The following is a 25056-nucleotide window of genomic DNA, read 5'->3' on the forward strand; positions in this document are numbered from 1 at the left end:
TACATTAATCCAACAGCTTCATAGTCACTTCACAGTATCACAGTATCTTTACAGTGCAGAAGGAGACCATTCAGCCCATTGAGTCTGCACTGGCTTCCTGAAAGAGCATTCCACATAGTCCCACACCCCTGCCTTATTTCCGTAAACTTGCACATTCTCTCTTTTCAGATAGCAATCCAAATCCTTTTTTGAACCTGCCTCCACCACCCTCTCAGGAAGTTTGTTCCAGACTCCAACCACTCTCTGGGCAAAAATTTTTTTCCTCACATCACATTTACTCCTTTTGCCAATTATTTTAAGTCTGTGCCCTCTAGTTCTTAATGTTCTCTTGAGTGGGAATAGTTTCTCACTATTTATTTTGTCCATACCCCCTTAGGATCTTGAATCTCCTCTGTACTCTCTCCAATGCCTTCACATCCTTACTGATTGCTTTTTATTTCCAGGTGTTTTTAAAGCTGAATTCAGATTCTCAAACTACCACGGTGAAATTTGAATTTATGGTCTACTGGATTAGATAGTCCAGTAATTTAACCATTACACTCTTGTGCTCGTCTAATAAATGATCTGCAGAGTTAAATGATGTTTAGGAAATCCAGATGGCTGCCACTTTAAAGCATTTTGTTGTGAAGTGGACCACAGTGTTTTACACAAACTGGACATCGTCTTTTTTAATTGGTGCTTCCAAAGATAATTTGGTACAACAGTTTTCTGGATTGCATTTTGTGCCTTGCCCAACAGCCCCCTGAACTACACCTCACAGTCTCCTGTGTTATGGTGCTCCGATGGGTTTCCTGAAGGATGTCCAAAGACACGGGCCACCAGTGATGAGAAGGATTGAAATCTCTCAAGAGTTCGAAACAATGTACAGTTCAGTTCCCAATCCCTGATCTGGTGTGTCTTTATGGGCCTGTTGTCTGCAGCCACATTATCTGTGGTCCTGTCGTCTGCACTGCTGTCTGAGCTCTAAAACATAAAAAGTACTGAGCATTGACAAGACAGCAAAAAAAATTGTACATGTAGCACAGCCAACACAATATCTTGCATAATTGGAATTATATCACACAGTAACTGTCATTAATGATTTAGCCAACTGGAAGCTGGAAGCAACCCTTTCAACTCTGGTATCTGGGTATAAATCTAGTCCAGGTTGAAGGGATGAAGTATCTTCTCTCTGTCAGATTGAAGGGTTCTCAGTTTGGGCAGTGTGTGGAGGTCACAGTATAAAAATTAATTCAAAAGCATTGACACTGAAATGGTTCCTTTTAGCAACACATTTTAAGTAAGTATGAGACACTTGATTATGGAATATATGGAACAGAATTTATTGATATCAAGTTTGAGTGAGAGGCTTAACTAGACATGATTGTGGCTTTCAGTTTCTGTATCTTTCAATCTCTCCAAAGATCAGTTGAAAACCAGGTTTCTTCATACACCACATTTTGCCTACATTAAAGCTACATGTTACAGATAAGAACTCATGACATATCCATTCCCAAACCCTTTGAAAATGGCCTATTCATGTGAACAGTTGCAGTTATCCACTCCAAAGCTATTTCCCTTAAATAAGACTTTCTGACCCAACTGCTCTTAACCTCTCTGAATGAAGAATAGACTTTATTAACCTTTATCTTTCTATACAATAGTTAATGGATCCCCTACCTATGTTTATTACACCAACCATTAGACCTTAATCATTAACGGCTGACTTCATTGCTGTCATTTTTTTTCTTACACAAGCCTTTTTCATACAGAACAATCAGGCACTAAAAGCAGAGGGCAAGTTATGCTTTCTTCTCACAACATTTTAAAGTCATCCTGTTTATATTAGAAAGCCTAAGAAAGCCTTTGAAAGCTCGAAGATACGAAGGAGTTTGATTATTAGCTTTCAACTCACCAAGATGTCTAACATACACTCTCCAAATGTATCTCCAAATGTTCCCTCTCTTGAGCTACTGTTCCCCATCTCTTTCAAGCCCGCCATCATCACATCCCCCTTCAAAAAAAAAACACCCGGCCCCTCCAGCAATATTTCCTTTAATATGTTGTTGCTGTGCGTGGCAGGTTTATTTTTCAGTGGGCGGTCCCTTTAAACTTTATATGCGACTACGCCCACATTATATATCACTTATATCTCCAACCTTCTAATTTATAGAAATTAATATTACCTTAATTGACTTGAGGAGATCCAGGATAATTTTTGAAAGATTATGTGAAAATTTCCGAATGTCACTGTTGTATTTTGACTCTTTCACGTTTCCCAGTTGGCTGAACTGATTGTGGTAATACGAAAGGCCTTCCTTAATCTTCTTAAGGCACGTCTAAAAGAATCAAAGGGCAAAGATACTTTAAGTGATACCACTATTTGTGTTGTATGCCTGTCTCATTGACAATATACATTTCTAATCAAGTCCCTCGTTTGGTCCATGGACCTTTCCATGACTGGCACCCATCATGCTGCCCTCTGATAGGTCGGTAGCACCAGGATGACATGGATGGATGGAAAGGTCTCTGGGCATCATGAAGCTGTAAGGATCTTTTTTCCTTAATGATCTTAATCATGCTGGGGTTCATTTTCACGGGCACCATAAATCCGCTGACAGCTCACCCAAGTGACTACATTTTGTGCGTGAGGCTTGGCAGTGAATATTGGGAGGCTATTTGACTGTGAACATCATAGCCACGCCCAATCTTGTCTTCATTCAACATGCGTCCAAGCACTTTCCAGTAGGTTCTTATGATAGCAATGAGGATTGGAAAGCCCAAGGTGAGATTTCTCTTCGTAGCCCAAATGCACTGAGGCAAGTTGTAGCACCCCTGCCACTACCCTGGTTGAGATTTTTAAAATTTTGTTTTTTTTTTTGAAAAATATACTTTATTCATAAAATATCTGGAAGAACATTCCAAACCATTTCAAAATCACAATCACATAAGTATAATCAGATTCAACTTTTACAACATATATCACAAGGTGCATTAATACAATCAATGAATATTACAATCATTTCAATATGGTCAATACAGACAATCAGACAATGGTATTGAGTTATCAACATACATCATGTTGCACTCTGAGGTGCTTCAATACATTTATAATACAATTAGTATTCAATGCAGACATTCATTTTGAGCTGTACAGCCCGAGGGGCTCTCAACAGTTCCAGCCCCTTGGTGCACTGTGGCAGAAAGGTCTTAGATAGCGACCCTTCCCCATTATGCCTTTGTGGCGGCTACCCCAAGCTTTGGTGCCTCAGCATGTAGTCCTGGACTTTGGAATGTGCCAGTCTGCAACACTCAGTCGGGGACAACTCTTTGCACTGAAAGACCAACAAGTTTCGGGCAGACCAAAGAGCGTCTTTCACCGAGTTGATGATCCTCCAGCTGCAGTTGATGTTTGTCTTGGTTTGTGTCCCTGGGAACAGCCCGTAAAGCACAGAGTCCTGTGTCACAGAACTGCTCGGGTTGAATCTCGACAGAAACCACTGCATCTCTCTACAGACCTTCTTTGCAAAGGCACAATCCACAAGGAGGTGAACAACGGTCTCGTCCCCACCACAGCCACCTCGAGGGCAACATGCAGAGGGGGGTGAGACTCTTGGCATGTAGGAAGGATCTGATGGGGTGGGCCTTTCTCACCACCAGCCAAGCTACATCTTGGTGCTTGTTGGAAAGTTCTGGCGATGAGGCATTCTGCCAAATGACTTTGACATTTGTTCTTGGGATGTGGGCATCGCTGGCAATGCTGGAATTTATTGCCCATCCCTGGTCATCCTGAGAAGGTGGTTGTGGGTCTTCTCCTTGAACTGATGGTAGCAGTTTGATACATTTATGTGGCTATCTAAACCATTTGAGAGGGGAGTTAGACCGAGAATAGAAACTGGGAGTTTTAGTCTGTATGGCTCAATACAATGGAATTATCTGCAGAGTAGCAGTAGAGTCATTTCTGCTGGGGCAGGGCTGGCCTTGTCAGTTTTTCCCCCTTGGACGTTAAACTCAAATCTCCATGCAGAGCTTCTCTGGAGGCTAGATTGAGAAATGGTGAAGGTCAGCAAAATCGAGGAATATCGCTCAAAGGCTGAGAGTTCAGTACTGAGTTTCAGGGCAAGTAATTTACACAACAAAGGAAGAGGGTTGAGAGCACTGGAGAAAGGGAGGGGAGGAGAATGAAATCTTGCCGGATTGAAGTAGAATCCTTTCCTTCTGTTGTGTCAACCAAGAAACAGCATTAACTGTCTCCAGGAGCTCTGTGGGCTTGGTCATACTCAGGAGGAGGAGTGCCAACCAGTGCGAAGATTAATTTGGGGGATAGAAATAAAGTACTTACAGAGAGTAAATTGTTAATATTGTTGTTTTCTTTAAATCAAGGATAAATCAAGGGACAAAGTGCAGTTAACTCAGAAAGTGAAACAATGGAATTAGCCATCAAACAAGTAGGGATATCTCATCACCATTCAGAACACAGTAGTTTTAAAATAAATTCTTCTCTGGATTTTGGCATCACTGGCAAAGCTGGCATTTATGTCCACCCCTAATTGCCTTCATACAACTGAGAGACGTGCTCGGCCACTTTAGAGAGCAGTTAAAGGTCAATCACTTTGGTGTGGGACTGGTAAGGACGCAGGTTTCCTTCCCTAAAGCACATTAGTGAACCAGTTGGGTTTTAACAACAATCCAACAGCTTCATGTCACTTTTACTGATATCAGCTTTAAAAAAAAAATCAGGTTCTCAAACTGCAACAGTAGAATTTGATGGCACATTTTGCTGGATTATTAGTCCAGCAGCATAACCATTACACTGCCTTACGTGGCCAGCTAATGCTTACCTCTGGAACTGTCCTAAGTGTGATGGGATCACAGTTGTCATTGATTTCTATGCGTGGGATGTCCTCACTGTCATTCAGTTTAAGATTGCTCGGGCAATGCTCCTGTTGAGAAAATCATGGTAAGATCATCATATCAATAGCTTTAATATTATCATTAATTGTACATTGTCATATTATCCTAACTTTTCATTGTTTGCCATTAGTAGACACTTTACGCAATGCTTCACTGTCCTGATGCCCTCATTACTCATTGCCATTAAATCTATCAACAGTTTTAAAGCTTCAATAATAATAACCTCTTCATACAAGCGCCACGTTACTCTGACTAATTTTTTCTCCCGATCCCAATTGTAGCATCCCCCTAACACCATCCCAGCAGAACTTAGTACATGCCAGGGCTTGAACCTGGAACCTTGCCGTGCAGGCCAGTTCCATCCTCCATCCGATTAAGGGAAATCGAACGATGTGGAAATTGAGGAACGGGTCCCACTTGATCAGTCATGGCACAGCAAGGGTTTAAATGCCATGCCAGTCTACGACCATGTAGTTACTTGTCCGTCAGCTCCTGCCAGAGGCCAATAGAATACGAGGTGGAATTCAAAAGCCATATATTTACATATATATATATATATAATTGCAATCATTTGCTATTTCATTTCTTATTGCGTAAATACATTTTGATGCAACAGATTCTACCCTAACAATTTACCTGCACCTTCTGTACAAACTTTGCAGTTTATTTTATTTCTACATTCTCCTGGATGATAATAGGTTCGTCAGTTTACAATTGAGGAAATAAGCCTTTCACAATTGAATTGTGAAATTGAAAAAGTTTTAAAAAAAGACGTTAACATCTCTGTGAATTTCTGGCCCATGTATTTACGGCTGGGAGTTCGACTGCATTATGTTACTGTGCTAAGTTCATCCCCCGGCATGACCGAGAGCATACCGCCTGTTAGCGGTCACAGGACTCGGGGGACAGAACGGAACTGGATCTTAAACTATTAAACTGTGCACTAGTAATAGTTTGCACAGCCCCCGCTATAAATTGGCCACCACAACCACCAATCCTAGTCGGCGTGAAGGCGTGGGCGGGGTCGGACGACAGCTACTGTGTCGAATGTACCTTTTTAACCAAAATCCTTCATGAGAACTGGTGGCAGTACAAGTGCAGAGGTGCCTTTTTTACCAGTAGTACTAGAAATTTTCACCAAAATCGGCAGTGCTACCTACCATTGGCCAATTTCCCTCAGCACCCCTGCAGTTAATGTTTATGTTAAGGAAAAATCTGTTTAACTAACTTGATTGAGCTTTTGGATGAAGTAAGAGAGGGTTGATGAGGGGTACATAGACTTCCAGAAGGCCTCAGCATTTGTCAGCAATGAATCCCATAGAATAAAAGAGACAGTGGCAGCATGGATACAAAGTTAGCTGAGTGACAGAAAACAGAATAGTGATGAACAAAGAAGCAGCACACCACCAGCTTCTCAAGGGCAATTAGAATGGGCAATAGCCAGCGACGCCCACATCCCGTGAAAGAATAAAAAAAAGTTAGGTGAGGAGACGACTTTGAATCCTGCGGGCATCAATTAATGGAATTCCGTTTCTCATTAATCTTAACTTGAGTCAAGGTGACGTGAAAGGAAATTTAAAAAAATGAAAAGGCTGGAAATACTTAGCAGGTCAGGCAGCATCAGGGATAACGATGATGAAATGCCATCGACCTGAAACGTTAACTCTGTTTTTCTCTCCATAAATGCTGCCTAATCTGCTAACTCGCATAGATAACTAAAATATATTCAAGTTTCCCTCCCCATACCAAAGGTTTCCATATATTGGGAATTAACAGTGTGATGGTACGCGGGGATACGTTAATTCTGAACCATATGTTTTTGAAGAAACATGACCTTTAATTAAAATGTTCGGTTGAGCTCTGCTGATAGTTCAAGAGTTGACGCAGAGGACCTGAGCCCTTCCTATACTGACTGGAGGTGGGTACCGCAACATCTGACACCAGCTAACTCAACACAGGTTGTTGAGGGAATCTGGGCGCTTCCTGCTGTGTCTACGACTCAGTAACATACTACTGCCCTACTTATCCATGGGAGTCATCATTTGAAGATTTAAGAATTAAAATTTGAAATTGTTTGCCCTAGTATTTAATATTTATTTTCAAATCTGTTAATCTGTAGTTTTATATTAATCTGTAGGTTTCATATATAAATTATTATATTACACATTACTAAAAGTTACGGTTATAATTATAGCTGAAATTGGATACAAAGACAGTCAGGGTCTGTGTTTGCTGGAAAATATTTCCGAAGATATAAATTATTTTGAATCTTAGTTATCACCTATATAAGAAACTGTTTATTTCCCAATCCTCCCATTAATAATCCTGTTTATTTTGTATTTATTATAAGAATATCATTGAAAAGAGAGACATGTTGCCGAAGCTTTTGGTCTTGCACTCATCAAGACAAAGGCAAGAATGTCAAATTTCAAACATCGCAACAATTAATACTACAGGAGCAAAAGATGCTGATTGGGATGGTTTGAAATTTGGCATTCTTGCCTTGTCCTGATGAGTGCAAGATGAACTGCTTCGGAAACATGTCTCTCTTTTCAGCAATATTTAAGTTCGAATCTCCTTCGCCCCCTCCTCCTGGATAAAGGTGTAGACCACAGGGAATCTCAGCCTCAGCTCCATGCTGAGTGCGAGCGGCGCTCGTTAACGACTATCGACTCCTCACACATATCAGTATTTTAAACATTTGAGAATCTCTATGCCTCTGACCTTTCTCATTTTCTTCAAACTGCACTGACAACCCCGATCTGCTTTTATTTTGATGTTAGTTTTATATATTTTCAAAACATTTCAACCGGGAATCTCTCATGTGTGTCCAACTTCGTTAATATTCGCTCTAAAATAAATTACTGCAAACAAACTAAAGACATAAGTTGTACTGAATCAATTATTCCCAAGATTTAATCGCCTTTATAGATTGAGTCTGTCCCAGGCAATTCAACGTTTTAAAATACAGTGTAGACTTTTTTTTAATAACACTTAGTTTTCTAATATTTATTATCATGTAGGTATTTTATTTGGAGCAACCCAATGTGAAAAACGCTTTTATATAGTTTAAAAGTTATTTTCCCCTTGGATTATTGTTATAATTGTTTGTCGATAAAACTTTAAACTGGGAGAGAGGTTTTTAAATAATAAACTTTGCCGTAACTCACCGGTCTATGCGTGTAGTTAAAAGTCTTGGAAGTGAGATTCCTGGAAAGAATTCGACAGGATGTCCAGCCAGACAGGTGGTCCGGGACTGAGCCAGTTATCATGGGCACAGTGAGCAGCAAGATGAGCGCCAGCAACTCGCCACATCTCTTCATCGTTTACTGAGAATGTCACACACAGTTAAACGCTGAGCCACAGCAGATTGTCAAGCACAATCGGCTACAGGGCACATCAAGCCATGCCTTTATATAGGGCTCAGTGTTACAGCGGGGTTTCCCACTTAAGACTGAAGAGAGGGGAAGAACGTGATTCTATGCAAATACAATACCTCAACCCGATTACCTGTCGAATGTCCACCACCCACCTGAATACACCAGGCTCGCTTTTCAAACACAAATAAGTTTCCACTCGGGAATCCTCGGGTCCAAATGGACCAGTCAGTTTAACCTTGGTGGTGGGAAAGATTTTAAAAACCATAATCCAGGACAAAGTCGTTTGGACAAATATGGATTAATTAAGAAGATCCAGCACGGATATGTTAAGGACAGATCTGTTTAACTAACTTGATTGAGCTTTTGGATGAAGTAACAGAGGGTTGATGAGGGGTATATGGACTTCCAAAAAGTGTTTGATAAAGTGCCTCATAACAGCCTTGTCAGCAATGAATCCCATAGAATAAAAGGGACAGTAGATAGAAATGTTAGCTGAGTGATAGAAAACAGAATAGTGATGAACGATTAATTTTTGGACTGGAGGGAGGGCTTCTCCAGGGGTCCATATTAGGACAAAAACAGAAAATGCTAGAAAAACTCATCAGGTCTGACAGCATCTGTGGAGAGAGAAAAACAAAGTTAACGTTTCTTCAGAAGAGTCATATGGACTCAAAACGTTAACTTTGCTTTTCTCTCTCCACAGATGCTGTCAGACCTGCTGAGTTTTTCCAATATTTTCTGTTTTTGTTTCAGATTTTCAGCATCTGCAGTATTTTGCTTTTATCTCCATATTAGGACAACTGCTTTTCTTGTATTAATGACCTAGACTTGGATGTGCAGGGAACAATTTCAAAATCTGCAGCTGACACAAAACTTGGCAGCATTGTGAACTATGAGGAGGATAGTGATTGACTTCAAGAGGACACAGGTTGGTGGAATGGGCAGATCTGAGGCAGATGAAATTTAACGGAGAAGTGTGAAGTGATACATTTTGGTAGGAAGAACAAGGCAAGGAAATATAAAATAAAGGATGTAATTCTAATCCAAAGGGGTTGCAGGAGCAGAGGACCTGGGGGTATATGTGCACAAATCACTGAAGGTGGCAGGGCAGGTTGAGAGTGCATACTGGATTCTGAGCTTAATAAATAGAGATGTATGGAGGAATTTTATGGAGGTGATGGTGGATCTTGGCTACTGGCTGGAGAGCCAGCAAGAGAACTGTGTTGCCTTCTTTAGGGAAGGCCTACTGAATTATGAGCCAAACAGGCCATTAATAGGCCAATGGCAGGCCTTCCACAGGATCAGGAAGGAGGGAATCCAGCCCATCAAGAGCTGCTGGCCAATCAAGGTTGGCAGTTCTTTTGCAAAGCAGTGCCACTGGGGAGGCAGTGGCTGCTGCTGCTGGAGCAACATCCACCGGAGACCCAGGATCACGAAGTGACCCAGGCCAGAGATAAGTGACAGTGGGAAGGGTTTTGTGGTGTGGGGGGGGCGGTCACAGGGAAGGGAGAAAATGAGGGTCTGCAGCAAGGGCTCTCAGCAGGCCTCCAGGCCAGGTCCCTTGATCAGGCACTGGGTGGCTTTGAATGAGATACCCCCTCCCCCCAGGAGACCACAAGCAACCCACACAGGTTTGCATGTTGTGCTCCCTGTGTGGCGACAGGCCGGCCTGCCGCTGGGCTAATACCAGCAGTGGTGGGAAAAGGCCCTTAATTAGGCATTAATTGCCCCACCTGCCATCATTCCACCTAATTAAATGACCTCCCCACCTCCAAACTCACCACGGGGGAGAGCATAAAATACTGCCCTTACAGTATAAAAGCAAGGAGGTTATGATGAACCTTTATATTGCAGGCTGTAGGAATGTTGCAGTTGGCAACCTGATAAATATGTGTCAAGGAACCAGCAAATTCTTAACCCTTTCACCTTAATTCCTCGCTAAGGTCTGAGGTTTACAGGCCAGTCAATGCCTCAGAGTGAATGGTACCAAGGTTTGACTCAACAAACATTCCTATACCACCCAGCATGGGTGGAATTAACCATTACTGTAGCAATTATGTACAAATTAGGATAATCACAAGCTGAGTGAATTAATTAACCCTTTCTAGCCAAAGCATGGAAAGAGAAGACAGATGACAAGTCATTGCATTGACAATTGTTTGTTAAATTCATAATCATGATTAGCAAAAATTAAACTTAAACATTGAGAATGTAAGCTGCTGTCAATAAATATAGTTGAGACAGGGTTAACTAACAAAATGAACTATAGAGGTTTTAAATGTAGTTCAGTGATTCAACATTAAATGGATTGATTATCATCAAATTACTTTGAGGTCAGTACCTGAGATAGATATAACTTGGCAGGTTAATTTAAGGTTTGGGAGATTAACTTAATTAATTCTCCTCCCTCCCAGAACCACAATCAAGTTCCCCTTGTCCTCACTTTCCACCCTACCAGCCTCTGTATTCAAAGGATCATTCTCCGCCATTTCTGCCACATCCAGCATGATGCCGCCACCAAACACACCTTCTCCCCCTCCCCTGTCAGGGACTGTTCCCTCTGTGACACCCTAGTCCACATCTCTATCACCCCCAACACCTCATCCCCTTCCCACAGCACCTTCCCCATGCAATCGCAGGATGTGTAACACCTGAACCTTTATCTCCTCTCTCCTCACCGTTCAAGGCCCCAAACACTCCATTCCAGGTGAAGCAGCAATTCACTTACACTTCTTTCAATTTTATCTACTGTATTCACTGTTCACAATGTGGTCTTCTCTACATTGGGAAGACTGAACACAGACTGGGTAACCGCTTTGCGGAATACCTTTGCTCAGTCCGCAAGCATAACCCCGATCTTCCAGTCATTTTCCATTTCAATTCACCATCTTGCTCTCATGCTCACAATTCTGTCCTTGGCCTACTACAATGCTCCAGTGAAGCCCAACGAAAGCAGGAGGAACAGCAACTCATCTTCCGAATAGGCACTTTACAGCCTTCTGGACTCAACATTAAGTTCAACAACTTCAGACCATGACCTCTGTCCTCCATTTTAATTTTGCTTTCCCCCCAAGTGGTAATTTTTATCTTGTTTTCATATTTTTGCTTTCAGACAGAAACAGAGCTGACCTTTATTCTGCTATTGACACCTGCTCTGGACCAATGCTTTATTTCTTTACTGCTACCTTCCCTTTTGTTCCACCTGATCTCCCTCCCCCTTTTTCAACAGCATAAAGCCCACCCTCTCTTCAGTTCTGAAGAAGAGTCATGTTGGACTCAAAATGTTTACTTTCTTTCTCCCTCCACAGATGCTGCCAGACCTGCTGAATTTTTCCAGCATTCTGTTTTTATTTCAGATCTCCAGCATTCACAATATTTTGCTTTTATTTGAGACTAATTTAGGGTTTGGCTTCCTAGATAGCTAACAGGTTAACAGCATTACATAGCCAGACTCTAATTTATCCAATAGACTATGTGCTGGTAGTTAGCAATTTTCCAGAACTTATACAATCTTGCCCTTATGAGCTGAGCAGTTGAATTGCCTCCTTTTGGACATTGTTAACTTCTGGGATGCAGAGTGATGAACTTTATTCTGGAGAGGTATTGCCTGTTCTTCTCATCCTCTGCTCTGGCTGAATCCACGTTACACACTAATAACTGTATCTGGGTTGTTGGCTTAAATCTCACCACCTTTGATCTCAGGAATACTAATACATTTAGGTGATACACTTATCGTTGCCTGTAACTGCCATACAACCTCTTTCCCTTTGTCCTGGTTACAATGGGGCCTCTGTGGAGACCCCCATTAACATATGCAATGTGAAGACTACTAACAAGGGAAAAAACTAAAGAGGATGGAAGAAACAAAGATAATCTTCCGAGAGATGTGTCAAGCACTCTGTTGTATACTTTATACATCAAATAAAAATACCTTTGCATTATTTGATTAAACCTGAATGACACGTGTCAGAAAAGTACAATGACAAGAATTATCAAATTAAATCAATCAATGCATTCACACCATACATCTACCTTATCTCAAAAACAGTTGCAATCAATACTAAAGAAAATAACTCTTCACAGAAGACAGCATCCAAGTCTATCTCAGAAAATGTGTTTATTGGAAAAAACAGTTTCTCGAAGCTGCACCTTAGCAGCTTATTAGTTATATAAAATGTCTTCAGAAGCAAACATGCTTGTTATTGAAACTCTCAGGAACCAATCCCTTATTTTAAATGTTTCTATCTCAATTTTGTACACAATACACAATGGGAAGGCTGACTCTAGTCCCACCTTTTAAAATATCTCGTTCTGACTGGCTCCAAATTATCTGAATGGTTAATACTGACATCATCTAATGTCAGTGACAAAAGTTGTTGATCCTTGTGAAATGCTGACAACCTAAGACATGGGTTGTGAAGCAGATGTCTGGGATAGATGGGGAATGATTCATTGTAGCGAGCACTTTGCTCTAAGTGTGTTTGTCTTGCTCTTTAGTTCTAAAAAATATTTATTTTTATCAATTTTCAAACATTGTGCATGGGGGATCACCTAAAAATATTGCCACACTGTCAAGGCAAATGAAAATCAGGAGGGATCTCCTGATAGGAAACTGATCTGATATTGCCTGTTATACACTATTGCCCCAAATCAAAATTAACCCTGTGTGTGAATGACAATATTTGTATTAAAATGGCATGTGGCTGTTCTAGTTCTGATTTCTCCACCAATTAGTAGTTCAAGGGTTCCTCTAGAACTAAATGAAGCTCAGAGAGTTTCTGCAGAGTTCACTGCCAACATTCCTCCTTGAAACAACAGAAGTAAAATAGATTAACCGCTCATTCATCTCATTTGCTGTTCATAGAATCTTGCTGTGTACAAATTGGCTGCCATGTTTGTCAACAGCGACCATGCTTTAAAAGCATTAATTGGCCGTGAAGCACTTTGGGACATCCTGCAGATGTGAAGGGTGTTATCTATATGCAAGTTGGTTCCTTCTGTCCTTCATCAGTGAGGTAAATTATATCTTCATATGGAAGAGACAGAAATAACACAAGGATAAACTCATCAATCCCATACTCCCATCAAACAGCCTTGCTCAAAGGGAGCGGGTTGGACATTCGTGCTGCAGTGTTGTAATTCCATTGCCAACCTGTGCATTCTTTGAACAAACTCTGCTGGCCAAACCTCTTCTCAGTCTCCAGTCAAAATTAATTTTGCCAGCCACTTATATCAGGAAGACAGTGTCCCTCTAAATAGACATGCTGGGCAGACAGGTTAGCAAGAGAGTAGGGTGGGGCAGTTCAGATTGCTGCTTGTAAAGAGGCAGTGATGAGTGTCTTGATGGGCCCTTTGGCGAATGTTGAGACACAGTGGGAAGTTGTAGCTTTATCAAAGAGTGAGCCAAGTCTGGGATGGTGGCAGGAGTGTAGGAAGGCTGAAGAGTAGTGACGAGTTGGGTGGGGAGGAGGTGCAAAGTATTCAAAAGGGGAGAAATGAAAGGTGCCACGACTGGGCAACGGGAAGGGAAGGAGAAAGGAGAGAATGGCCCAAAAATTGTCAATAAAAAAAGGAGAGAGAAATTGTAGGCTCAAATCCATAACTAAAATGTGCATATGAGTGGACACTGAATGAGTAAATCAGTTTTTTAAGATACAGAGATTGATAACTTTACTATGTGTTTATATGAACATGTGCTAGCTCACATCAGTTGCTCTTTCATACGAATCTTCACTTTGCCAGTGAGTTAAAATAAAAGGTTTTCTAACTATTTCTCTCTCTTTCTCTTACCCTTTTCATTCATTCTGTCTCTTTTCTCTCTATCTTTTTCCATCCCTTTTACTCATTTCTGATTCTTTCCCTTTTTGCTGCTCCTTTTTCTTCCTCTCCTACTGTTCTCTCTTAATCCTTTTATTTTTCTTTCTTTGTTCTCTCTCTTATTTTCTCTCCCATTTCTCTCTCCTTCTATCTGCTGATGTTCAATCTATGACAACATGGTTTCTGTCAACCTGAAACCCAACTGTGCTGTGGAACGGAGAACGTTTAGTAAGCCGAATAACATGAAATACAGGAATAGTATTATGTTGCTTTCTCTATAGATGTTCAATATCCTTGCTGGACAACCCACACAACATGGGTAACTTGCTTCAGGACTTAATTTATCATTTATAACTTCTGAAAATTATACTTGGTAACCTGACAGTTTTTAATTAGAGCAGATCTCATGTTCAAACTCTATTGTAAGATCGTTTCTCTGAGTGTTATGACCAAAAGGCTGTCTCATCTGTGTTGGCCCATAGAGATGTTACACCTGGTAGTTTACAGTACGAGAGGCAAGGAACATATAATATTACACACATCGATGCATACAACCCTCAACGGACTTTGCGTTCCTCCAATTCTCGATTGTGTATCACCCACACCTTTAACCCAATACATTGGCAGCTATGCCTTCAGTTGCCTGGAAGCTTAGTTCTGGAATTCCCTCTCTAAACCTCTCCACAGCTCCCTCTCCTCCCTGAAGAACCTCCTCAAAACTTCCTTCTGTGACCAAGCTTTTGGTCACTCATCCTAATTACTCCTTATATGACTTGTGTCAAATTTTGGCTGATTACCCTTCTGTGAAGCATCTTGGGACCTTATACTATATTAAATATGTAGTAGTAGTAAAGAGAGACTTGCACTTCTATAGTGCCTTTCATGACCTCAGGACATCCTAAAGCGTTTTACAGCCAATGAAGTATTTTTGAAGTGTAGACACTGTTGTAATGTAAAAAACGTGGCAGATGATTTGCACATAGAAAGTTCCCATGAACAGCAATGAAATGATGGCAAAATAATCAGTTTGTAGTAATGTTGGTTGAGCGACAAATATTGGTTTCAGGACACCAGGGAGAACTCTCCAGCTCTTCTTCAAAATTGTGTCATTGGATCTTTTACGTTCACCTGAGGGGGCAGACAGGACTTTGGTTTAATGTCTCATCTGAAACACGGCACCTAAGCAAAATATTCAATGGTAAGAGGCATCACAAATGAGTTCAATCCTGTCCTCATGTGACACACACGCACACACCTCACTTTCTAACAGAAGTCATTGGGGAGAGAAATATAACTTTTCTGATTAGCTGGAAATTCCTCCTGATTCTGCACCCTCTCCTTCAATCACAAAAATTTTGAAGTTTTAACTATGTGTTGGTTCCTAGTTCCTACACACTTAAGGACATAAGGAGGTAGACAAGGACTGCATTTGACCAAAGATTCATGGTCAGTTTTTTTGAGGAAGTGGTTGCTGAGTCTGATTTAACCGGAAATAAATTTCAACAATACAATAAAGAGTCCATGCTGGTGAGTGAGCTCATTCCCCATTGCACTAACCTCTCAACAGGGAATCTGAAATTATTTTCTCTGACGTAAAGACTAAATGCACAATTTTCCAAATGACATAATTAATGTGATTTTCTGTCCCATGCCACAGTACATACACCACATGGACTGCAGCAGTTCAAGAAGGCGGCTCATCATCACCTTCTCAAGGGCAATTAGCAATGGGCAACAAGTGTTGGCCTAGCCAGTGATGTGCACATCCAATGAACTAATAAAAAGTTAGGAACTAGCCCAGTTACTGTGAACTTAGGATACAGTTTCTTGTCCTTCTCAGGACAAATCCCATAAATCTCTACTTGTCATATGTCGTCCAATTTGCTGCTCTTGTACTGTGATTTTGCATGAAAATTCCCAAAGACAGTGAAAGCACTAGACTGATATTTTTAATTGCCCATGGAGCTGAGATTGATTTAGATGGACTTTGAAAATAGTACTCCCGGATGGCATGTTGGTGTTCCAACAGCTCCAGGATGCGCTGGAATTTTGAAAGTGAAGGGGGTGGCGGGGAGTGAGAAGTTGGGAACCCGCTCGCTTCTAACATACTGGCCTATTAAGCTCCTTGAGCTTGTCAATGGGCTGGGGAAGGCCAGAAAGTGATTTTCAAATTGCAGATCTGTAAAGCTGAACAGTCTGTTGCACATTAGTGTACAGCTGCCAGGTTCAATTCAGGGAACTATTAAGTTCTTTTTTATGATGAAAAATTTTCGCCACTAGGGATTTTGTCCTGGCAGTATTTTTCAGTTGGCTGTTTGGGCTATTTTTGGGAATGGTGAAACTGCTGGCCCTCCAATGTGCCACCTCCTGTCTTTTACAAGACATCAGCAAGCCCTGTCATGGCTGTCATCTGCCTTTAAGGATAGTGCCCTGCTCCTGCTTCCTTGCAGAACTCGGCATCGCTAATTAGACACTGAGCTTGCCACCAGTCCAATGAGGGAATTTACATTTGGGGATTGTGTTGCGTGACCAATGGTTGGGACCTGGAAATTATCTAGGCGTCAGGTTCATGACCCTGGATTGAAAATCAAGCCCCTGGTATCTGAGGGGATCCAAACAGGAGAGAATAATTTCCCCCACTCACAATCTAAAAGGAAAAGCTAGAACTAGTGGGGCCTGTGTATGAAGAAATGCACAACTTTGATTTTGCTTTGTGGAGAAACTATTAAGCTAGTGGAAGAAAGCTGGAGCCTAGAATCCTAGTGATTACATGAAGGAGGTACTTCTGCCCATCAGGCTTTTCCCGTGCTAGCTTTTCAGCTGAATCTGTCTACTCTAATCCAATTCCACCTATTCATTAATACTACCTTCAAATACATATCCAATTCCCATTTAAATTATGTTAGAACCTCTCCCTCAAGAGATTAGTAACATAGTGATTACCTTACTGGGCTAGTAATCTAAAGCTGAAGTTCTGAAGAAGAGTCATATTCATCTTGAAACGTTAACTCTGTTTCTCTCTCCACAGATACTGCCAGACCTGCTGAGTTTTTCCAGCACTTTCTGTTTTTATTTCAAGTTTCCAGCATCCATGGTATTTTGCTTTTATTATAGCAATGCAAAGCTTGGACTAATAATCCATTCAGAACATAAGGTCAAATCTTCCCATGGCAGTTTGAGGTTTTGAATTAAGAATTTAAAAACCTGAACAAAAACAGAAAAGTAACTATGAAGCTGTTGAATTGCTGTTTAAAAACCCAACTGCGTCACTAATGTTCCTTAGGGAAAAAAACCACCAGCCTTACCTGATTTGGGCTTACAATCCCCACACCATAGTTGATACTTAACTGCCCTTTGCAATGGGCTTAACAAGTCAGTTAGTTGTATCACCACTCAATTAAAATAATTTTTTTAAAAGATTTTAACAAATATTTATCCACTTCCCTTTTAAAACCTACTATAGATTTTGCTGCCTTCACTGTTTCTGGATGGGCTTTCCACACCCTAAAAATTTTCATCATCTAAAACAAATCCCCTAACCTCTCCCTTTGTTCTTTTGGTGATGATCTTAACCTATGCTCTCTCGTTACTGACTCACCGACCAATGGGGATAGTTTGTTTTCCCAATTTACCTTATTAAAGCCCCTGATAATTTTTATTACATATTTACCACAACCTTTTGAACCCAAGTCTGATGTCACAATTGTTCAATGTCAATGCAGGAGGAAAGAATTATAAAAAGAAAAATCAAAGTTAAAATGTTACAAATCAACAAGCAATTCCCACCATCTGACAGTTCTTCCAAGCTTGCATCACACCTCCACAGGGTGATTCCACAATTCACTCATTAGCACACGAGTCTCAATTATTTCCGCGACTTTTCCGAATGTAATAGGGAAATGGTCCAGGCATTATCATTACCAGTGACTCTGCACCAGGTGTGAGAAGAGTCATGTCATGAAAATATTTTGTAGCTGCTGCTTCTCTTTGTGACAAATTCCTCTGAGTCGGAACTTGTCTTGCTGTGCTTATTTTTTGCTAAGTGCTGTAGGGCATGAATGGTTGTTCATTAGGTCACTTCAGTTTCCTTGCCAAAAGAAGGTAAGACTTGTTATTAAATAACATCTTATCACACCTCTCAGAAATATCTCAATGTGTTCACATACATTGAATTATTTTGAAGTGCTGTGAGTGTTAAATAGGAAAATGTAGCAGCTAAGATATCAAAACAAGCAAATGAAATGCTTGACCCATGAATCTGCTTTTGGAGGGAATGTTGGCTGAGGGATGAATGCTGACCATATTACTGCTTTTCTTTAAATAGTGGCATGGGATATTTAACACATACCTGGAGCACAAAGTTACAAAATAAACATACGAACATATGAAGTAGGAGCAGAAGTAGGCTATTCGGCCCCTCAAGCCTTCTCCGCCATTCAATAAGATCATGGCTGATCAGCTTGTGTTTTGAATTCCACATTTCCATCTACTTCTGAAAACCTTTGATTTCCTTGCCTAACAAGAATTGATCTCCTCTGCCTCAAAAATATTCAATGACCCCGTCTCGACCGCCTTTGGAGGCAGAGAATTCCAAAGTCGCATAACCTTCTGAGATAAAAAATTTCTCCTCATCTCTGTCCTAAAAGGACAATCCCTAATTTTAAAACAGTCCCCCTCTAGTTCTGGACTCACCCACAAGAGGAAATATCCTTTCCACATCCACCTTGTCAAGGCCGTTCAGGATCTTATATACTTCAATCAAGTCACCCCTCACTCTTCTAAACTCAAGCCCAACGCATTTACATCCTTCCTTAAATAAAGAGACCAAAACTGCACACAGTATTCGAGATGTGGTCTCACCAATGTCTTGTATAACTGAAGCATAACATCCTTACTTTTATCTTCAATCCTCTCGTGATAAAGGATAGCATTCCAATAGCCTTCTTAATTATTTGCTGTACCTGCTTACTAACTTTTTGTGACTCATGTGCTAGAACACTAGATCCTTCTGCACCTCAGAATTCTGCAGCCGTTCTCCGTTTCAGTAATACTCTGTTTTCTTTTTCCTGCCAAAATGAACAACTTCACATTTTCCTACATTGTACTCCATCTGCCAGATTTTTGTCCACTCACTCAACCTATCTATATCCATCTGCAACCTTGTTGGCCTCTTCACAACATACTTTCCTACCTATCCTTGTGTCATCTGAAAATTTAGTTACCATGCCTTCACTCCCCTCATCTAGGTCATTGATATACTTTGAAAAGAGCTGTGGGACTCCACTCGTCACATCCTGCCAATCAGACAAAGATCCATTTATGCATACTCTCTGTTTTCTGCCAGCCAGCCAATCTTCTTTCCATGCTCCCCTACACCATGATCTTTTATTTTCCACAATAACCTTTGATGTGGCACATTATCCTTGAATGCCTTCTGGAAACCCAAGTACAGCACGTTTACAGGCTCCCCTTTATCCACAGCAAGGAACTCCGATAAATTGGTTAAACATGATTTCCCTTTCACAAAATCATGCTGACTCTTCCTGATTATCTTGAGTTTTTCTAAGCACCCAGCTATAACCTCCTTAATGATCGATTCTAACACCTTCCCCATGACAGATGTCAAGCTAACTGGCCTATAGTTTCCTGTTTTCTGCCTCCCTCCCTCCCTTCTTGAATAGAGGGGTTATATTTGTTACTTTCCAGCCTGATGGAACCTTTCCAGAATCTAGTGATTTTTGGAAAATTAACACCAACGCATCTACTACCTCATTAGCCACCTCTTTTAAGACCCTGGGATGAAGTCCATCAGCACCCAGAGACTTGTCAGCCCACAGCTCTATCAGTTTGCTCAGTACTGCTTCCTTAGTAATTGTAATTTCACCAAGTTCCCCTCTCCCTTCCACCTCCTGATTTATAGCTATTACTGGAATGTTTTTTTTGTATCCCCTATAGTGAAGACAGAAGCAAAATATTTGTTCATTTCATCTGCCATATCCTTCTTATCTACTATTAAATCCCCACTGTCACTCTCTGGAAGACAAACACTCACTTTACTTACTCTTTTCCTTTTTAAATACGTGTAGAAACTCTTGCTATCTGTTTTTACATTTTGAGCTAGCTTCCTCTCATACTCTAATTTATTTCTCCTGATTAAACTTTTAGTCATTCTCTGCCGTTCTTTATATTCTGACCAATCATCTGACCTGCCACTCATCTTTGCGCAGTTATATGCTTTTTCCTTAAGTTTGATGCTTCAGTTAACCATAGATGGTGGGTCCTCAGAATTTTTCTTTATAGTAGGAATATACTTATTCTGAGGATTCTGAAATATCCCATGAAATGTCTGCCACTGCTTCTCTATAGATCTATCCCTTAGCCTAGTATCCTAGTTCACTTCAACTAGCTCAGCTTTTATGTCCAAATAGTTGCCCTATTTAAGTTTAATATACTAGTCTTAGACCCACTCTTCTCCCTTTCAAACTGGACATAAAATTCAAATATATTGTGGTCGCTGCTACCTTCACCAGTGAGCAAAACAAGTTTCACCACTGACTTTGATTTACTGTTCCTTATTGTGAAACCATGCCTGACTTTATGATCCTGACCTAGGGATGGTAAAAACCAGGCAGGGTTCTTCTCCTGACTCCTGTCCAATGACTACCTCCTGGAAAATGTGTGAATGTAGATGTCAGATGAGGACAGGGTCAAGTTTGCACAATATAATTCCTCCCCCATCACCAGTCTATTGATGTTACACCTCGGACTGAGAAGTGAAGAATGTGCTGTTTGGTGAGGTTGTGAAGTGTGCTGGTGCTTTGGATAAGCACTTCCAGGAGAAATGATCAGAAAATAAAATTATACCACACAATCAGCTCTTTCTTTACATTCCCTGGAAGGATTTATTTCATTTTTCCCTCACAAAATTCCTCTCCTCTGAAAACATTACTGAGGCACAATTCTATAGGTACCACATAATCACAGAATCACACAGTGCAGAAGAGGCCCTTCGGTCCATTGAGTCTGCACCGACACGTGAGAAACACCTTACCTACCTACCTAATCCCATTTACCAGCACCTGGCTCATAGCCTTGAATGTTATGACGTGCCAAGTGCTCATCCAGGCACTTTTTAAAGGATGTGAGGCAACCCGCCTCCACCACCCTCCCAGGCAGTGCATTCCAGACCGTCACCACCCTCTGGGTAAAAAAGTTTTTCCTCACATCCCCCCTAAACCTCCTGGCGCTCACCTTGAACTTATGTCCCCTTGTGACTGACCCTTCAACTAAGGGGAACAGCTGCTCCCTATCCACCCTGTCCATGCCCCTCATAATCTTGTACACCTCGATCAGGTCGCCCCTCAGTCTTCTCTGCTCCAACGAAAACAACCCAAGTCTATCCAACCTCTCTTCATAACTTAAATGTTTCAGCCCAGGCAACATCCTGGTGAATCTCCTCTGCACCCCCTCCAGTGCAATCACATCCTTCCTATAATGTGGCGACCAGAACTGCACACATTACTCCCGCTGTGGCCTCACCAAGGTTCTATACAACACCAACATGACCTCCCTACTTTTGTAATCTATGCCTCAATTGATAAAGGCAAGTGTCCCATAAGCCTTTTTCACCACCCAACTAACATGCCCCTCCACCTTCAGAGATCTATGGACACACACGCCAAGGTCCCTTTATTCCTCACAACTTCCTAGTGTCATGCTGTTCGTTGAATACTTCCTTGTCAAATTACTCCTTCCAAAGTGTATCACCTCACACTTTCCAGGGTTAAATTCCATCTGCCACTTATCTGCCCATTTGACCGTCCCGTCTATATGTTCCTGTAGCCCAAGACACTCAGCCTCACTGTTAACCACCCAGCCAATCATATATGTACCTTGACGTTGAGTGGTACAGTAGTCGGTTTTTCCATCACAGTGAGGCAGAGCAACATAGGAATTCCTGGATGAAGAAAAAAAATCCTTCGCCAAAAAAGATTTGACATAGATTTGATTATATTAATTAAGTTCCTGCCAATTTATCATTGCTGTTTGAGGGATATTTCAAGCGCAGAGTGTCTGTTACATTTGCTCACATACCAGTCATTGAGCTTCAAATAATGAGATATTTTGATGCCTGCAGCTCTATAAATACAAGTATTATCATTTCACCAGTGATTCTCCCCCTGATTTTTCCCCCTTCCTGTGCAATCATTCCTGGTCTCAACTCATTGCTTCCAACTAATGACCAGGCTGAGATCAGGAATTCACCACACCTGCAATTATCTTTGGCACAAATATATGTCCTGCCATTCTGCAGTGCAGTTCACCAGAGTTCTACCACATTGTTCTCTATTATTATTTATGCATGTTTATTGTGAATCATTCTGCTGTGTTAACTAAAATTAATGGGGCGATTTTAACCCACCCGCCCCGATGATAATAAGGTAGCTTATAGTTATGATAGCCTCTGAAAACTCACTGTACTGTTCCCGTCTACCACCACCTTTAAGTGAGCCTTGTTTTTTGGGCAGACTCACACTTGAGCCTCATCAGTACTCCCAAACTTGGGTCCATAGGACCCTGACAACATTTTATTTGTCTATTGATCGGGGTGCCCGGTGAGACCTGGCCTGCAGGAAGACAAGGCCCTGTAAGTGTTAAACTTTGCTTTATGGAGTTAGAAGGAGCGGGAATGGTTCTCTTAGTCCAACAAGGAAATTCTGGGTCTCAACTGGTCCTATACTTTTAGAATGTGAGGGAAATAAAGGTTGAGTTATATGTTGGATGATTAAGCGATGGTTTACATAGATGATGGTTTCTGAGCCCAATGTCTGCCTGCATGCATGTGCTTTTAGAGGAAGCATGTATCAAGGTATGAGTTGCTTTTCAGTTTTGCTTTCACTGTTTACAGTACCTGTCCTGGACTGATATAATGCCATATGCCACTCTACAAAGCATTATGTCATTCCTCCATTGGAATTTATTCTGACAACTGCTCGAACCCCTAATCTGTTCAGGTCAGATTCCAAGAGTGCTTATACTTCAGCCTTCCAGGTCCTGACTTGATGACACTTTTGTCCCATTACGCAGCCTGACTCAGTGAACTTCCTTCACTAAAAATTTCTGAAGTTCCTCTCCAGCTTGCATTGAATCATAAAAAAACCACTAGAGGCTTTACTGACTGACTTCACCACCCTGGAACTCCTGGATTACCACACACTTGTAGTTATATGCTGAGTAGGACAGGCTGCAGCAGATTCACTTTTTCCAATGAAAATCAAATGAATTTGGAAGAAATTAGCCTTCCCTATATTCAAGTTGTATTTATAAATAAGTGCTATAAAAGCCATTTCAAAACCATTCTGCAGCTCTCTGGCTCTCTGCCTCTGATTTCCTAGTAATATGCATCTCATGTTACAGAAGTGTGCATATACAACAACAACTTATATTTATATAGTGCCTTTAATGTAATAAAACATCCCAAGGTACCTCACAGGAACATTACAAAACAAAATATGACACCGAGTCACATAAGGAGATATTAGGTCAGATGATCAAAAGCTTGGCAAAGAGGTAGGTTTTGAGGAGTGTCTTAAGAGAGGAAAGCGAAGTAGAGAGGTGGAGAGATGTAGCGAGGGTATTCCAGAGTTTAAGGTTTAGGCAACTGAAAGTGTAGCCACTAATGTGTTTCTCACGTGTTAGTGCAGACTCGATGGGCCAAAGGGCCTCTTCTGCACTGTGTGATTCTGTGATTCTATAATGGTGCAGCGATTAAAATCAGGGATGCTAGAGGCCAGAATTAGAGGAGTACAGATATCTTGGAGGGTTGTGGGGCTGGAAGAGATTACAGAGATAGGGAGGGATGAGGACACAATGGGATTTGAAAACAAGAACGAGAATTTTAAAATCAAGATGTTGTTTGACCGGGAACCAATGTAGTTCAGTGAGCATGGAGTGATAGGTAAACAGGACTTGGTGCAAATTAAGATACAGACAACGGAATTTTGGATGAGCTGAAATTTACAGAGGGTAGAATGTGGGAGACCAGCCAAGAGTGCATTGGCATAGCCAAGCCTAGAGGTAACAAAGGAATGGTTGAGGGTTTCAGCTGCAGATACACTGAGAAAGGTGTGAAGTTGGGCACATTAAGGGCCGTCTTAGTAATGGCGTGAATATGAGGTTAAATGTGACACCAAGGTTGCAAATAGATTGGCTTAATCTTAGACTGTTGCTAGGGAGAGGGAATGGAGTTGGTAGCTAGGGAACAGAGTTTGAGCTCTTATATATACACTGTTGTCTAACCAGAGAGGGGATACACCTGGAGTAAAGTGCCATTCTTGTTTCTTTTAATCTAAAATACTCACTGGAAATCCCACTAAATCTAGTCAATGTTATTTTATTGTGTTTTACATATCCACATTGGGAGGGGAAGTTTACCTTCTGTTGGGCCTGTCTCTCTTTTTCCCCCATTGGTGAGGCTTGACTTATGGAATGTTTACTTCTAACAAACTGGATTTCAGGAGCAGATATGAAACCTAACATGTGTAATGCATTTCACAGATCACCTAATGTCTCCAAGATCAATACTATGAGTGATAATAATCAGCCCATTCCATAGCAATAATGTTTATTTATAAGTTCTTGGCACATGGTGATGCTGGCAAGGCCAAATTTATTGCTTCCCCCTGGTTGCCATATTGACAGCCAACCATGTAGTGTGGGATTGGAACCATATGTAGCCCAGACCAGGTAAGGATGGCAGGTTTCCTTCTCTGAAGAATATAAAGGTTTTCCTGGCACTTTCATGGTCATGCCAGCCCACAAATGACCAGGTTTATTGAAGTCAACTTTATAACCTGACATGATATGATCTTTGCATTGCTAGTTCAATACCTTAACCACTACACTGCCATACCCCATTAATGTCTAATAATGTTTCTATGGCTGGTGAATATAATAACAGCAAAGT

The 25056-nt window shown here is 41.1% G+C and overlaps 1 protein-coding gene across 1 annotated transcript in view; it reads right to left on the minus strand.

The window, feature by feature from the left end:
- Positions 1 to 253: 253 nt before the first annotated feature.
- Positions 254 to 25056, minus strand: part of LOC121273309 (interleukin-23 subunit alpha-like) — a 28014-nt gene continuing 3211 nt past the window's right edge. The window contains exons 2-4 of the mRNA XM_041180422.1: positions 4821 to 4922; positions 2166 to 2318; positions 254 to 963 (exon numbers count right to left, since the gene is read on the minus strand). Of these exons, the coding sequence (XP_041036356.1) occupies positions 748 to 963; positions 2166 to 2318; positions 4821 to 4922 (471 nt within the window). The 3' untranslated portion in view covers positions 254 to 747. The remainder of the gene's footprint in view (positions 964 to 2165; positions 2319 to 4820; positions 4923 to 25056) is intronic.

This window comes from Carcharodon carcharias, chromosome X (genome assembly GCF_017639515.1).
Source record: "Carcharodon carcharias isolate sCarCar2 chromosome X, sCarCar2.pri, whole genome shotgun sequence".
Lineage (NCBI taxonomy): Eukaryota > Metazoa > Chordata > Chondrichthyes > Lamniformes > Lamnidae > Carcharodon > Carcharodon carcharias.